Source organism: Leptidea sinapis, chromosome 9 (genome assembly GCF_905404315.1).
Source record: "Leptidea sinapis chromosome 9, ilLepSina1.1, whole genome shotgun sequence".
In the NCBI taxonomy this organism is placed as follows: Eukaryota; Metazoa; Arthropoda; class Insecta; order Lepidoptera; family Pieridae; genus Leptidea; species Leptidea sinapis.
Genome location: NC_066273.1, coordinates 13,704,366 through 13,721,644, shown reverse-complemented (window position 1 = coordinate 13,721,644; position 17,279 = coordinate 13,704,366). Strand labels below are relative to the sequence as shown.

The 17,279-nt window shown below is 39.5% G+C and overlaps 1 protein-coding gene across 1 annotated transcript; it reads right to left on the bottom strand.

The window, feature by feature from the left end:
• Positions 1-1,457: 1,457 nt before the first annotated feature.
• On the bottom strand, positions 1,458-6,331 carry LOC126966166 (uncharacterized). The gene is made up of 4 exons (XM_050810124.1): positions 6,059-6,331; positions 4,844-5,065; positions 3,305-3,493; positions 1,458-3,232 (listed from the first exon to the last, which is right to left on the bottom strand). The coding sequence occupies exons 1-4, from the start codon at positions 6,242-6,244 to the stop codon at positions 2,720-2,722; spliced, it is 1,110 nt and encodes a 369-aa protein (XP_050666081.1). The 5' UTR covers positions 6,245-6,331; the 3' UTR covers positions 1,458-2,719.
• Positions 6,332-17,279: the final 10,948 nt, after the last annotated feature.

The window sequence follows — 17,279 nt, the reverse complement described above, 5'->3', positions numbered from 1 at the left end:
CATCTTTGTGCCGTTTGATGTCGAGACACTTGGCCTGTGGGGCCCAGAGGTGCGGAGAATGTACAAAGTACTATCTTCGCGCCTCAATAAGGCTACTGGAAACCCAAGCGCTAGCTGCTATTTCGGTCAACGGATCAGCCTAGCTATCCAATGCGGAAATGCTACCAGTATTATTGGTACGCTTCCACTTAATGATAGTCTTAATTTTCTGTAATAATTTTTATGTAAATATAGCTATAAGACTTGTTTTGTTTGAATAAATGAGAAGTTACTCAATATTAATCTAATAAACGGGTGAGCGCTAAAGCCAAGCAGAAATATTTGTTTTAGTTTTGGTTACCCATTGACCTAAAATAATGACCATTGTCGAGTGTATTGCATTATTTGTAGAGACTTGAAGTAGAAACAAGCACACGGGTCAACGAGTATCTTATAACACTAGCAGAATTACCGAGATAGTAGGATTGTGTACACACGCTTGTTTTGATGGTAACCATGTCGCATCTTTCTGGATATGTCACGCGGGACACCGTATTTGGGTTGCCGGAGTTGGATTGGAGTTTTTTTTGTTTTTTTATGACAATAAGGGACGCGACAAGCAGGACGTTCAGCTAATGGTAAATGATACGCCCTGCCCATTACAATGCAGTGACGCTCAGAATTCTTGAGAAACCCAAATATTCTGAGCGGCACTACAATTGCACTCGTCACCATGAGACATAAGATGTTAAGTCTCATTTGTCCAGTAATTTCACTAGCTACGACGCCCTTCAGACCGAAACACAATTTTTACACATTAGGTACTGCTTCACGGCAAAAATAGGCGCCGTTGTGGTACCCATAATCTAGCCGGCATCCTGTGCAAAGGAACCTCCCACTGGTTGTTGGTGGAAGCGCGAGTCAGACTCGCATTAGTCCACTCTGTATTAGGGCTTCCAATCCCGCACCATTTCCCAATCCCGCGAGATGCGGGATTACGGGCGCGGGATTTGCGGAACTGAAAAAAGCGTGCATGTGATGCAAAATAGGATGATCTGCGTAAATTATTATTCTTAATAACTCAAGTTATTAAGTGTTTCGTATTTTCGTGATGTTTATTGATGCATCATTTTAGAATAGAATAAAAATTTAAGGGTGTGTCCGTGAATGAAAGATTCATACAAGCCTTTAAAAGGAATACCGCCCACAAGTGTGGAAGCAGAAAGGGCATTTTCTGACCAGGCAGTAGAGTAAAATACGCAGTAGTTTGGCAGACAGTGTCAACATGTTGTATTTCCTTCGCAAACATTTTCAGTAAATATTTAAAGCTGCAAAACTTAATAATTAAGTATTAATTTATCAGTTTCAAATGTGTTTTTTTTGGTTGATTTTTTAATTTTGCGTTGTGTATTTTTTGAAAACGATATGTTTCGTTTTGATTTGCTTTTTATTCAGATTTTTTTTCACAAAAAAAAATAGTATAATTTGATTGATCTCATTTTAATAGTAATATGTGCGTAAATAACTGTGGAGTTGATAAATTCATTGTTTTAAAATGTGCATATTTTCAATATGCGGGATCCCGCGGGATTGAAAATTCGTAGGCCCGCAAATGCCGAGATTGAATACAGGTCGCGGGATTGGAAGCCCTACTCTGTATGGTTCCAAATATTTGCAGTTCCTTCCTATGATTTTGTATGGAAACTGACATCATCACATGTAACGTTCTTTACACTAATTATAAAAAACAAGTTATTTTTGTTTACATACGTTTTATTTTCTAATACTCAATCAGTGAATCGAAATTAATAATAGGAGTTTAGTAAGGAGATTGCTGTACTGGCTATTTTGTATTAAAATAAAACCGCCTTTGTGGATTTCAGAATATAACTTTTTCACATGACAACTATAACATTCTAGATTTAAAAAATTATTCTCATTCGGATTTATTTTATTATTCGGCTTTAACTAAACATGAAAACATTAACATTAGAGTAATTGTTCGATACGATTTCTGGCTTGAAACTTGCAGAGCCGAAACAGCTCGCAATATTAATGCTGTGTTTGGAGAGGTTAGAGGCTCATAAACACTCTGTGCGTTTTTGGTTTAATGCTTTCTAAGAGGAAACTTGGACTTGAACATTGAACCCCAAGAAAGACCAGCCACTAAGGTAATGATGAAATCAATGTGATGATGGAAGACCATTCGCATCAAACTACAAAGGTATACGAGTACGGTTTGATGTTAGGAAACCCACAGCTTAAGATAATTTATACGTATAAATAGAGCCTCTTGCTGAGGATAACAGATAAAAAAGGCCAGGTTTATTACTTTAGTGAACGTGACAAGCTACGTCTTACAAGCAATTAATGCAACAAGCAATTACACACTGTGTTAGTGTGCGAGCATTACTCAAAATAGAGGTCAACCTCAATTTTTTTAGACGTCTGTCACAGTCTATCTAGACGTATAAATGATGTAAGCCCACAGTACTGCACCATTTGAATTAAATCGTAATATAAGAATGCTTGAAAAATGGGCCCCGTCTCTTCACTATCCTATAAAGAGGAGCCCGCGGTATAATGAGCTTCAAACAAAGATCTTGTAACGTTACATTGGTCTCTTTCTGTACTTTATGGTGCTGAGATTGGCCGGTACTCTAAACATATTTTTTCAAATGTTATTCAGCAAAAATTAAATATCCGAAATCCTTCCTATCTTCTTTATCTATACGTCCTGCTACTTGTCTCTGTCCTCACGAATTATGTTATTGTTGAATTCAATTAAATTCAAAATATTATCCAAGTTGTCAGGTCTACTGCCATTTACATTTTCATCCCCAATACTTTGCAGTTCTTTTTCCATTACTATTCCTTGATGGTCTGTTGTTGTGTCCACATCGTAGGCTGTCTTGATTATTTCACCCAATGCCGCTATAGCTTCAGTTGGGTTTTTAGTTTTATTTGAAGATTTAGAATTTTCATCAGTCATTTTCAGTTTCAATTTTACTTTAAATTTATGATCGCTATCCCGATTCTGTATGTCTGCAACATCATCACCGAAGAACTTTTGATCTGTACAGTTATTAGAAACAACTACCCTATTTTTTGAGCCATCTGCTAATTTTATCCAAGATTTTTCCAAAATAGAAACTTTACAAGGTCTGCTTTCTGCACATGTTTCAGTTTCATTAGAAGAACAATTATCAAAATTGACTTTCAAAGTTAGCATGTATTTAACTCTAGAAAATATCTGCAAAAAAAAAGAAACTTTATACAAAGTACGTACGTGTATATTTTAAAATATTTACTTGAACTAACTAACCTGAATTTGTTTTTTAGCGTCAAGTATTGCATCAAGAACGTGTTTCACATTTGGATTATTCTTATTAAGTTGCTTTATCGCTAAATCTGCAAGTTCTCCTCCTGATGCGTCAACAAGATCATCACATCCATAACAGGTTGTATTCAAGATTGTTGTCGGTATTGCAGTAACTAGTTCTTCTACAGTTGCCTAAAACATTTATAGAATTTTATGCTTTAAAAACAGGTGAAGGCACTATGAACTAACTGTGGAGAACTATTTGTGTAAACTCAAAACATCGGAATTTAAAAGAATGAAGTTATACTAATAAAAAAATATCATCATCATTTCAGCCGGAATATTTCCTCTGCTGGACAAAGGTCTCCCCCAAAGATTACCATGACGATCGGTCCTGCGCTGCCCTCATCCAACGTATTCCGGCGATCTTGGCCAAATTGTCGTTACATCTTGTGGGAGCCTACTAACACTAAGTCTTCCGGTACGTGCTCGCCATTCAAGGACTTTACTGCCCCAACGACTATCTGTCCTTTGAGCTGTGTGCCCTGCCCACTGAAAAATAAAAATTTATATTTTTCTTAAAATTTTTAGAGAGCTTGTAAGCTTCTCCAGAGCTTTAAAAGGAGATACCAAGGACGAAACATAATTTCGTAACATGCAATTTTGGTCATCCTTGTATTTAAATTTAATTTTATAATTGTAGTAATTTAAGCCTCACTTTCATACTGCCAATTTAGCATACCGAATCAACAATAATCAACAAAGGTTAAGTAAAAAAATCTTACAATAATAAATAATAATTGAAGTTATTTTCTCTTCCTTACCAGTGATAATTGATTGTTTATGGTAATTCATGGCGGTTAGTTCCATTTTACAACTTCGTCATTAAAATCAACTTGTAGCTGATTTTTTATTGGTGATGAAAGATTTTAAAGCAGGGGGAGATTTTTAATTAGCCCTAATTTTAAGAAAACATAAATACAGAGTTTGATTGTTCTTATGAATTTTTTTTATGGAACAGAAGGATATATTATGAGCTTGTCGATGTTTGGTGGAAGGTAATCGCCAGTTATGGTAACTTCCAGAACTAGAGAATTTACAATAAGGTTTAAAGTAGGGAGAAAGATTTACTCGCTCCTCGTGGCTGTAGAAGTCCAGCAGAAATTGTCATAACCTCATGGTACAATAATTTGCTGAGCACGTTTTTAGAGTATTCGGGAATCAATTTAGAGACTCTTTTTGAAAAGAAAACTGCAATTGGCATAAGTGTAGGTATTATATTTTTGACAGATACGTTGTATGCATGTCGTGCGTTTTCGATGATGTTACGGTTGCAGATAACCTACACATTTCTATGGGAAGCACGGTACGAACGAGAGGTCTCTCGCATTTTCTCATGATGTTCGAGGAAACACCAACAATTTCGAGGAATCACTATAAATTACTAACTTGATACAAAAAACCAGCGCTGGTACTCCTTGATAGTACCAGCGCGGTTGGAATCAATTAAATGTGGAATAGCTAAAATACTAAGTGACATACCTCACCAGGTTGTTTTTGTGTATTCTCCGCATCTTCCTGGGTGACATCTGTCGTATTATCTGTAGAAGCCTGTACAAACTCCTCTTGGCAATGCGGTTTGTCCTCAACGATTATACCATGTTTAAGGTCTACGACGCGGGCAATACATTTTGTGTTGACTATGTTCTCATTATCCCTGCCCTTTAGGATAGCTTCTATTTGTATCACGTCACTGTTTTCTTCCTGCAAAGGAAAATTTTCTGAAAATTCCTCAATTATAAACAATTAATTAAACACCGGTTTATTATTTTAATTTTATTACTTACCAAATACAGCTATATTAGTAAATTTATATATAGAGGAAAATATACCTACAATGGCCATAAGTTCTGCTGCAAGTTAAAATGTTTTTTTTATGTTATTTTATTGCAACTTATATATATTTATTTATCGAAATCTCAGCAATTAATAAAACAAAATCTAGGCTGTATGAAATATGACCCTTCCCTGGTTCTAACGGGATAAATTGAATAAGAGATTGGATGGAATTGGAGATTTAGTCACAGCTCGTTCTATAGATTTAGATCAGGCTGACTTCTGAAACTAACCATAATTTGCAGTCTGCGGTTCAGGTCTGGGCTAGACGAAGGCTACTCTTCAGCTTTTAGAAAGTCTAGAATATTAAGCTTGAGTAGTTCTTGCCTTGTAACCAGGTACAGTCTTACAGCAAAATCTTCACTCCTAGCGTTGTAACGTGCAAGTTTAGCATGCGACCGCGAAAAAGTAGAACATTTTCCCTACTAGCGTTGCATTGTGCCGGTATAGCGCGTGGCCGCGAGTTAGAACATCTAATAATTACTCATACTTATTGACAAAAAACATTTGGTTTAGAGAACAGATTAGGATAATTGTTAGTAACGATATTTAAAAATTAGTTTTCCAAAGAAGTTTCACTTCTGACATGTGTACTTTGTACAATTTTAAATTAAATTATACATTTTTATAATGCTAAGAGTAAAAACTCTTACAACACGATGTCAGATGATATTCTCTTGATTCACTTTGGATAATATTATTTTCTTCGTGGCCAGAACAAACAAAACAAAAGAAAAAGAAACAAACAAACAAAGAATAAACGCGTTTCAAATTTGAATTTAAAACAATAAAAATTTTAAGTTTTTCGTTTAACGATATTTACGTCCAGTCTAGTGATATGAATAAATTAAACGAACTTACAATTTTGTGCGCACTTTGTAGACTACCCCCCTCATAAACGTAAGGGTTATCAGGCAAACCATTTATATATTCAATGAAACTATTGAGTAATCTAAGCTTTTCCTCGTGGCTAATATCAGTTAAACAACAGTTAATGATCGTAGAACAGATTATAAATATTGCAGTAAACTTGTTCATAGTGTTCATATCGTGTTATATTTAAAATCATTGCAACAACAAAATAAAGACTTTATACATGTCATGAGTTCGACTGACACTGAGAACAAATAAGGCCTAAAGTAATTTATATATGTACTAAAACATATAATAAATACTTATCTACTATGTCGATTCGCTATTGTTTCAAACAATGCTGAAAGTTAAACTATGAAATTACGGAACTGATCTGTGTTAACAATTTTGGTTTTACTTTTTCCACAAAATTCCACTTCTTTCTATAAATATATCCATTTCTTTTTCAGAAAGTTTCAGTTGTGTATTATTATAACTTAGTGTGTCCATTGTATGTTAATTTACATTAAAAGTCCGTTTATAATCGTTTCTGTGCCATACTTCGATAATATGCGCGCACATCTCTAAAAACTATCGATATATCTATAAGAGTGTTTGAATTCTCTGGAATTCAAATTTCCATCAGAATCGGTCCAGGCGTGAGAACGCCTTTTTAATCTTTATATATATAATTCTTGTGTGCGTGTGTATGTCACTGAACTCCTTCTAGACGGCTGGACCGATTTTGATGAAATTTTTTTTGTGAGTTCAAGGGGAATCGACGATGGTTTAGATTCACAATTGAACTACGTCCTAAACGGCTGGACCGATTTTGATGATATTTTTGTGTGTTCCAGTGAATTTGAGATTGGTGTGTGTCTTCAGGTGGATTCGAAAATGGTTTAGATTCACAATTAAACTACCTCCTAAACGGCTGGACCGATTTTGATAATTTTTTTCTTTGTTTCAGTGAATTTGAGATTGGTTTAGATTCTCAATTCCGCCCATATAATATAATTCTCCTGCTCATGTGTATGTTAGTGAACTGCTCCTAACGGCTGGACCGATTTTTCAAATTTAAGACATGTGTATAGGACAACGTCTGTTGGGTCCACTAGTCTATATATGTATATAAAAATGAATTGCTGTTCGTTAGTCTCGCTAAAACTCGAGAACGGCTGGACCGATTTGGCAAATTTAGGTCTTGAATTATTTGTGGAAGTCTAGAGAAGGTTTAAAAGGTAAATAAATAGGAAATTGCTGCTAAATTAAATAAAAACAACAAATTTGTTTTTCCTTTGATGTGTCCATATAGGTATAATTTCTATGAGAGAATTTATTGACGAACGGTTTGACAGTTCTGCTGTGAAACAATTTCATTACGACAGCAGGGTGCATATTTTACGAAGCAATTTATGATGTTATGATATACAGTAGAACTCCAATTATCCGAACTCCGACTATCCGAATCGCCGATTATCCGAATCACTTTCAGGAAAAAAATTGTCCAAAAAAAGTCTAAGTGCGCAGACAGCAGAGTGCGAAGACCGCAAAACAGCTTACATTGACGGAGATGTTTGAAAAACAATGATTTTTATTTATAAACTTGTACATAAGTAAATTTTATTTATATTTAAAACATGTGAAAATATCATGTTTCTTTCATTTAATTCAATAAAAAAATAGTGCAATATCAAAACGTAGCTTTTTTTCTCTCCAATGGCAATTTTTTAAAAAAAACTCCGATTATCCGAATATTTGATTATCCGAATGGGTCCCGGTCCCCATTAATTCGGATAATTGGAGTTCTACTGTATTATTGACAAATTCATATAAAAACATTATTTTATTTATTATATACAGAACAACGTCTGTCGGGTCAGCTAGTATAATATATATATATATATATTATATAAACGCTTAATTAATCTAATTCTAGAATTACGATTATTGTCATTTTCGTCGGTGTCAGCCAAGATAGGTTTGTAACTACATACATAGTTATATGTGACATGTGCTTGAGTCGCAAGTGCGACATGAGAAGGCCAGAGGCGAGAGCGGGGCCGCGGCGGGAGGACAGCGATTCCAAAAATTACAATAATCGTAACTAGAATTAGATTAATTAATAAGATTGTATAAAAATATGCAATTATTTTTATACTTTTTAGTGCATATTATATCTTTTGTTTTGGAATAGTGTTTTTGAAGTCGGTTGTTTTTTTGTTAAAATTTTTTTTGTTACTAATCTAAATCTGTTCAATTTTCAAAATGACCCTACAGTTCCTACAGTGATACCTGTCAAGTGTCAATATAATATTTAGCCATTGCCATCAAGCATCCCAGTTATTCGTGGTGATTATAAACTCATTTGCAAAAAAACGATTAAAACCTTTAGTCCCTTTTTAATCATCTTTAATCTGTGCCCCCGGGATTTGTGAAAAACTGTAATTCACGTCGATGAGCTATAACTATACCAATAGTAGGTTTAGTTTGCCATAGCAATCTTTCTCGAAATAAGATTCATATAATATGTTGTGAACGGGAGCGAAAACGGGAACCGGAACTGGACCCTTTATCTACGCGGACGAAGTCGTGGGCATCAGCTAGTACATAATAAGAATAAACAAATTAACAAGAAGATTATTTTTGCTCATTAACAATGTCCCGGGCTGGCATGCAAATAAACATTAATAATTAAAGCAAGTGAACGATATTTTATCAACATTCTGTATTTATTTGTGTGTCTTCGGTTGAAAGTTGTTACTTGCTTGTACATATACCTATTACGAATTTGTGTCGCACAAACTTGCCCTGTGCTGCCCCGGGGCGTAGAAAGAATAGGGTAGTCCCAGGTCGAAGGTCGTAAGAGGCGACTACGGGCTTTTTGAAAGTGGGAGAGTCACGCTGCTGTCTTATGACGTCAGCACAATCGGGCCAGACTCGTCCGGGTTACTTACCACACTCGCACAGAATACCGGCGTGAAGTAGCGGCCTAGTGCCGCTATGTTTCGCATAGGTTAGTGTCGAGGACCGGAGGCCATTCCCCCCTCCCCCAACAAAATATGAGAGCGGTATTTAAAAAGAAATTACCCCAGAAGGGTACCGGCTCTTGTAGAGCCGGAGAATACCTCCCCGAGCATTCGCGCTCGGGATGCCCCTCGTATTCTGGGGAGGGCACAGTACCGCGTATGTCACAGGACAAACAGGGCAGCAACACCACGGCACCCCGCTCCACTCTTAATAAGGACTTTTGTAACATCCGGGGAATTCACTCCAACTTAAACGCCGTCCACCACCACCTTGAGACGGCGCAGCCGGCCTTGTGTTTCCTTACGGAGACGCAGATATCTCGACAAAATTGAGCATAATTTCATGCCTCATGCCGGGGTATGTGTGTACGTTAGGGAGGATATCTGCTGTCGCCGTCTCGGCAATTTTGAGGATAGGGGCCTGTCTACTCTCTGGCTCCGCGTAGATTTAGAGGACCGTGTCCGCATCTATGCGTGTGTCTACAGGTCCCATAGGATCACCTCATGATTTGCGGCATTTGATGACGTGCTTGCTCAGATCCCCTCCGCTGAAATCGTAGTCTTGGGTGATTTCAACGGGCACAATGCCGAATGGCTTGGATCACGTACCACAGACTACGCAGGGCGATCTGTGCATAATTTTGCATTGGCGTATGGTCTGTCCCAATTGGTTGAGTTGCCGACGCGGCTCCCGGATGTGGATAGCCACATGCCGTCCTTACTAGATCTTCTGCTGACTACACATCCCGATTGTTACCAGGTCTCTGTCGACGCCCCTCTCGGAACGTCCGACCATTGCCTGGTCAGGAGTGTAGTGCCTATCCGACGCCAACTTCGGAGACCACCAGCGAACCGCCGCGTTTGGCACTACAAGTCAGCAGATTGGAATAGGATGCGTTCCTTTTTTGCATCCTACCCTTGGGGCAGGGTTTGTTTCCCTTCGGATGATCCTAGTGCCTGCGCCGTTGCAGTAGCCGATGTGATACTGCAGGGCATGGATATTTTTATACCAAGCTCTGTAGTACCGATCGGTGGCAGATCACAGCCCTGGTTCGATGCGTCAGTTAAAGCAGCATCTGACTGCAAAAAAAGGCGTATCGAACTTGGGTTGCGGCGCTGGGCTCAAAGGATCCGAACTGCAAAGTTCTGAAGAGGAAATATAACCGTGCCTCCAGATTTTTTAAGCGGCAAATCGCCCGTGAGAAATCGAAGCACGTCGTCAAAATTGGCGAGCAGCTTTCCAGTTACCCGACCGGAACACGCAAGTTCTGGTCGTTGTCGAAAGCTTGGTAACTTCAACCAGCCGTCCATGCCGCCGTTGCACATGAGGAATGACACCCTGGCCCATACGGCAAAAGAGAAAGCCGATCTCCTGTGCACTCTTTTTGCCTCCAACTCGACTCTTGACGACAACGGAAAAACACCGCCGGCCATCCCGCGGTGTCAGAGCTCCATGCCTGAAGTACAGTTCCCACAGAAAACTGTTAGGCGAGCTCTGTTTTCGTTGGACGTCAGGAAGTCGAGCGGGCCGGATGGCATTTCTCCAATCGTGCTTAGAACGTGTGCCCCTGAGTTGACGCCGGTGCTAACGCGTTTATTCCAGCACTCTTATTCAAAAGGCGTAGTCCCTGATTCATGGAAGTCAGCCCTTGTCCATCCGATCCCAAAAAAAGGAGGCAGTTCGGATCCGGCAAACTACAGGCCTATTGCTATTACCTCCCTACTCTCCAAAATCATGGAGAGCATAATTAACCGCCAGCTCTTGGTATACCTTGAGGGTCACCAGTTGATCAACGACCGGCAGTACGGCTTTCGCCATGGTCGGTCGACTGGCGATCTTCTGGTATACCTAACACATAGATGGGCGGCGGCTATTGAAAGCAAGGGGGAAGGCCTGGCAGTTGGTCTGGATATAGCGAAGGCCTTTGATCGTGTATGGCACAAGGCGCTCCTCGCAAAACTTCCATCATTTGGGCTTCCCGAGTGCTTATGCAAGTGGACCTCCAGCTTCCTCACTGGACGCAGCATACAGGTCGTTGTCGACGGTTATTGCTCGAATCCCAAGCCCGTGAACGCTGGAGTGCCCCAAGGCTGTGTGCTATCTCCCACGCTGTTTCTTCTGCATATCAATGATATGTTGGACACCGCCAACATGCATTGCTATGCAGACGACAGCACTGGTGATGCCGTATACGCGGGCTATGCAGGTCTCTCTCGGGAAAACGTCGACCAGTGCCGGGAGAAACTTGTGTCTTCTATCGAGTCCTCTCTCGAGAAGGTCGCGGAATGGGGTAAGTTGAACCTTGTCCAATTTAACCACCAGAAGACTCAAGTTTGCGCGTTTACCTATAAATAAACCCCATTTGCCGTATCACCGCTCTTCGAGAACACTTCCCTTAAAGCCTCGCCTAGTATCGGAATACTGGGTCTCGAAATCTCGAGCAATTGCCAATTCCGTGGCCATCTGGAGGGCAAAGCCATACTGGCTTCAAAGAAACTGGGCGTCATATATTGAGCACGGCAATACTTCAAGCCGGCCCACATTCTAGCGCTCTACAAAGCGCAGGTCCGGCCTCACATGGAGTATTGCTGTCATCTCTGGTCTGGCGCACCCCAGTATCAGCTCGATCCATTTGAACGCGTGCAACGCAGAGCAGCTCGAATTGTCGGGGATCCAGTACTCTGTGAACGGCTGGTTCACTTGGCGTTGCGTAGAGACGTCGCTTCATTGTGTCTTCTACCGCATTTATCACGGGGAGTGTTCCGAAGAGCTATTCAACCTGATTCCTGCCGCCGAATTTCACCTTCGCACGACACGCCACAAGTTACGATATCATCCCCCATCTGGATATGTGGCGGTCCTCCACAGTGCGGTTTTCAAGGAGCTTTCTTCCTCGTCCCACGAAGCTGTGGAATGAGCTTCCTTGTGCGGTGTTTCCGGGACGATACGACATGGGTACCTTCAAGAAAAGCGCGTACACCTTCCTTAAAGGCCGGCAACGATCTTGTGATTCCTCTGGTGTTGCAGGAGAGTGTGGGCGGCGGTGATCACTTAACACCAGGTGACCCGTACGCTCGTTTGTCCTCCTATTCCATAAAAATAAAAATAAAGTGTCTTCTTGGGGTTGAATTGGACTAAATTTTGTCGGCCCCATTCCGAGACTTTGCAAAGCATAGTCTCGATTTCAGACACAAGTTTCTTCCGGTTCTCGTCGACGCTATCCCGGGACATGTTGGCAAGGCCGGTGTAGGAAGCATACCCTGTGCTGTCATCCGCATAGCAATGAATACTGCTGATTTGCAGCATATCATTGATATGCAGAAGAAACGGTGTAGGGGATAGCACGCAGCCTTGCGGGACACCAGCATTTATGGGTTTTAAGTCGGAGCATGCACCGTTGATATCAACCTTGATGCTCCGATCGGCCAAAAAGCTAGCGACCCATTTGCACAACTTCTCGAGAAGCCCATAGGATGGCAGTTTCGCTATAAGCGCTTTATGCCACACCCGATCGAAGGCCTTCGCTATGTCCAAACTCACCGCCAACGCCTCTCCCTTCGACTCAACCGCTTGCGCCCATTTATGGGTGAGGTATGCAAGAAGATCACCAGCTGAGCGACCCTGAAGGAAACCGTACTGGCAGTCGCTGATTAGCTGGTGCCCCTCTAGGTATCCCAAGAGCTGGCGGTTGATGATCGACTCCATTACTTTGGAGAAAATGGAGGTAATGGCAATGGGGCGGTAGTTGGACGGATCTGAGCGTACACCTTTCTTATGGATCGGGTGCACTAAAGCCGCCTTCCATAATTTCGGGACTACGCCTGATGAGTAGGAGAGCCGGAAAAGACGGGTAAGGACCGGTGCCAGTTCCGGAGCACATGTCCGCAGCACTATCGGGGGAATGCCATCGAGCCCGCTCGATTTGTGAATGTCCAAGGTGAGAAGCGCCTTAAGCATGGCGCCATGCCAGATTTTTATGTCCGGCATGTATGACTCGCAACGCGGAATCTGCGGTTATGGTGCACCGTGGTCATCCAGAGTCGAGTTGGACGCGAAGAGGAAGCCCAGGAGCTTTCTCTTTCGCGTTATGGGCCAGCGAGTCATCATCCCTGTGCAGTGGCGGAATGGTTGGCTGGCAGAAGTTGTTGGACAGCCTTGGCGAGCGAGCAGAATGCACGAGTTCCCGAGGGAAGGCGTGCAAGTCTCTCGCCAATTCTGCCAGTGTGCTTCGACTTCGCGGCAGCAAAAACTCTTTTGAAGGACCTGGAGGCATGATTGAAGTGTTTTTTAAGTTCGCCAGCGAACTTAAAATCACAGCGAAATTCACATCCTTAGATACCACCGCATTGACCCAAGCCTGATAGCACTCCTGCTTTCAGCGAGAGGCCATTTTGCAGGAGCGGTCCAACCATGGTTGGGACCTGCCACCGATAGGCACAGAGGAGGATGGAATGAAGAGTTCCATACCTTGCAGTACCACATCGGCATCAGCGTCAGTAGCGGCATCTGGATCACCCAGCAAAAACAGATCTGCCTCCACGCGTAGGATGAAAAAAGCACCGCATCTCGTCCCGCTCTGCCTACCTATAGTGCCGCACGTGGTGACAGCCTAAGAAGCAGGGCCGTGTTAGGCGCGTGATCGGCACGGAGCTCCAGATCAGGCAGTGGTCCGACGATCCCAGAGGAGGGTCAACGGAAACTAGGTAGCCGTCCGGATGTGAGGTCAACAGAAGGTCCAACAGTGGAGGTGTATGATCTTCCACATCTGGGATTCGCGTTGGCGCAATAACCAGGTACGTCAGACCATATTCTAAGGCAAAGTGGTGAACAGATCTCCCTGCATGATCGGTGGTACGTGAGCCTAGCCAAACACGATCTCTGCAATGGGGATCTGCTCCAACACGGAATCTGTAGCCATTTGGATGTGTTCGAGGAGCGCGTAATTAAATTGCGTAGTCTTTTCTTATGTATTTACTTATAAGTTTGTATAGTGCTGAGATTTCGTTTTTAATTTGTCTACTTTACTTGTAGATTTTTTATAATTCTTGTCTTCTTTTCATGAGTCTTGAGATACGTTCTAAATATTGTGTGAGTATTGTGCAGTTTTTTAAAATTCTGGAAGCTTCTGGTGATGGCTCTGACTATGTTATCGTACTGCGTCTGAAGTGTCGTATTTTCTGAGCTCTCTTAAACATGGTGAGATTATAAGGAATTTAAACGTAAATAATTTCTATTTGTTGTTGGCCAATATTTTGATACTTACATCTCTTCTTTGTACGTGTGAGAGAGACAGTGTTGCTCTTACTGGCCTGTGGTCTGACGGATATATTACATTCAGAATTTCTGTGTTTTGAAACAAGCGTGCTTTATTTGACAGTACAAAATCAATTTCGTTTCTATATCTTGGGGATCTCCAAGTCTATTTATTTTTGCCCTTTTTCATAAATAAACTATTTAGAATTGTTAGTTTTCTTTCTGTAATCTATCAGTCGTTGACCCCTTTCACATAATCTCATCTCACTCATAATCTCTAGTCTATCGCAATACCAAATTTCATCAAAATCGGTTCAGTAACTACGGCGTAAAAGCGTAACAAACAAACTTACATTCACATTTATAATATTAGAGGGATATATATAAGTATATATATGTATAAATAAAACAAAAAATAAATTAATATTTTATTTAAAAATTCTGGGTTACATCTGCATTTTTTATACGAGTATATATTACGTTTGATAATGAGAGTTAGTAAATGAATAAAATATGTAAAATATAAAAAACTAAGAAAAATACCTACTTAGCTATTTGATTAAATAAATGATAATCAACAATATTTCCTTACTCTAACAATAAATCGTTTAAAAAGGCATTTAAAAATAATTATAAAAAAAAACATAGGCACATTAATCTCATAAGAACTCTACTTAAGATACTATCATATTTTGTATGTGATCGGAAATATTAAGATATTAAAAAGTAATAAAATATTTCCGACTGATGTAACTTAAACATTTGAAAATGTTGGACCGAAAATTGAAAACTCGATAATGGTATATGCAAGCAATTCTTCGTCCTATAGCCTCTTCATAAAACTAATACAGCATGACCAGTGGGGCACTAATGATACTCAAGGAGGAGATATTTTGAATCATACTAATATATATGAAAAAATATATTAATTGAATGCTTAGCAAACTTAACTCACATTACAAACCAATCGCGAGCCTCTGAAATGGAAGCGGGGGGGGCGGGCACACGGACCTGTCGGCGCATAGGCTTAACTAATACAACTCATACAGGCTTGCTTAATCACGCAGTGCGGTGGTGCTTTCATTAATTTATAGAGAAATTTGATCAAAAATTAGGTACTTTTATTACACATAATAAGAACGAGAATCGAGCACCCTTTCTTAAGTATCGTGAGTATCCCACCAAACATACTGAACATATATACAGAATTAAATTTTATGTCATTATAAACAATTTATTATGCCATCTTAAGAAGTAACATTAACTTAGTCATTTCTCAGATTTACGAATTCTTAATCAATAGACATATATCAGAGCGATAAGGCGAACTGCAGCTCCGTCTAAAATGACATGAAACATGAGAAAAAAAAACTAAATAAATCATGGTTTCATCTATTTCCTCCCCCAAGACTTAATGGTAACGAAATACTAAAAACTGTATGAGAATGAATTATTCGTATTGTTCGTACTGTTTCAAATTTACCACTTACATATGATGCCGGATTTTTATAAAAGGCTATTTGATTAAGCCGTATTAATCCTAATTTGAAGTAATCACCATACAAAAATATAAAAAAGCAAAACAGAATTATTGATCTAGGATAAAAACCAGAGGAGAAAACAGACTAGAACGTTTAAATGGAAAATATACCACTAATGTTTTCCCTTAAATGGTATTATTATAGAACTAAACGAAAATATACAATTTCTTAGATAAATTCACATTTAGAACAACTAACGCTATCTTCAGATCCATTACGTAAAGCTGGTTTCATATCGATTGTAGTTTAACTTTATTCAGTAAATATAATATAGTCACAAATCACTAATGAATACTAAATAGTATATGCTGAGACATGATCGATATCCTGCTTCAGCACATCATGATGGGCGAATTGGAGGGAAAAAGTAGCGCAAACCGGAGAAAGAAATCCTGGCTACGGAAACAGTCCGTTGAACAACTGTCCCATAACGCCAAGTGATAGAAACGGATAAGTGATAAGTGATAGAAACGGATTCAAAATGCTGCTGGTCACGAAGGGTCACAAAAAAATGGGAAATACTTCATTGCTATCGATTTTTTAAGTGCCCTGAGTGAACGTAGAATATACTACCAATGTCACTGTTAGCTACGGACATGGGAATAAATAAATGAAGATCCGACTGTCTGAAAGAGGCGTGGTATTATGTATATAACTCCAGATTATTTATTTTGCAATAGCAATTCTAGTATTTATATATTATGTACAGATACTGTGCGAGTTTAATGCATACTTCAGGAATGCAAAAGTGATGTGACCTTATTATAATTGATGACAATAATTAGTGTGTCGATAAATTTAAACAATGCCTTAAGTTTACAATTTCTACCTTAATTTATCCTTTTAAATCTCAAATTTTTGTGTTGCCTTTCTTCAAAACAGATGTCTAAAGCATTATTCGTGATTTCTCGTGCTGGGCGACGAATAAAAACTCGCTTTTATCATCGCCTAAGCGACGGCAAGCAGGGGGAGATGTTACCGCTCTAACCTCAGGCCCCAACTGCATTTAACTCACGCGCTATCTGTATTATATTTACTGAATAAGGTAATATAGATGATTATTAAATGTATACTAATAATAATTGACAATTTTAAGTATGGACTCATACGGACGGCATTGAAATTGGAAGACTTTGTAGACAAGTCATGCTAAATTAACGAACTATTATTTAAAATCCCACTTAATATTTTGTAAAGCATTAGTTAAGGCTTTAATTAACAATTTATTTTGAGTCCATTTCCAATAAAGGAAATTGAAATTTTATACGGTAAAAGAATTCCACTGATAAGACATTAAATATTATATTTGGCTTTGAAAACGAGTCCTATAGGCCATTCATTATGCTTTAAATATACATAATTATTTAAATTCTTTTAATTTAGTCTTAAGACAGACGCCATATTTC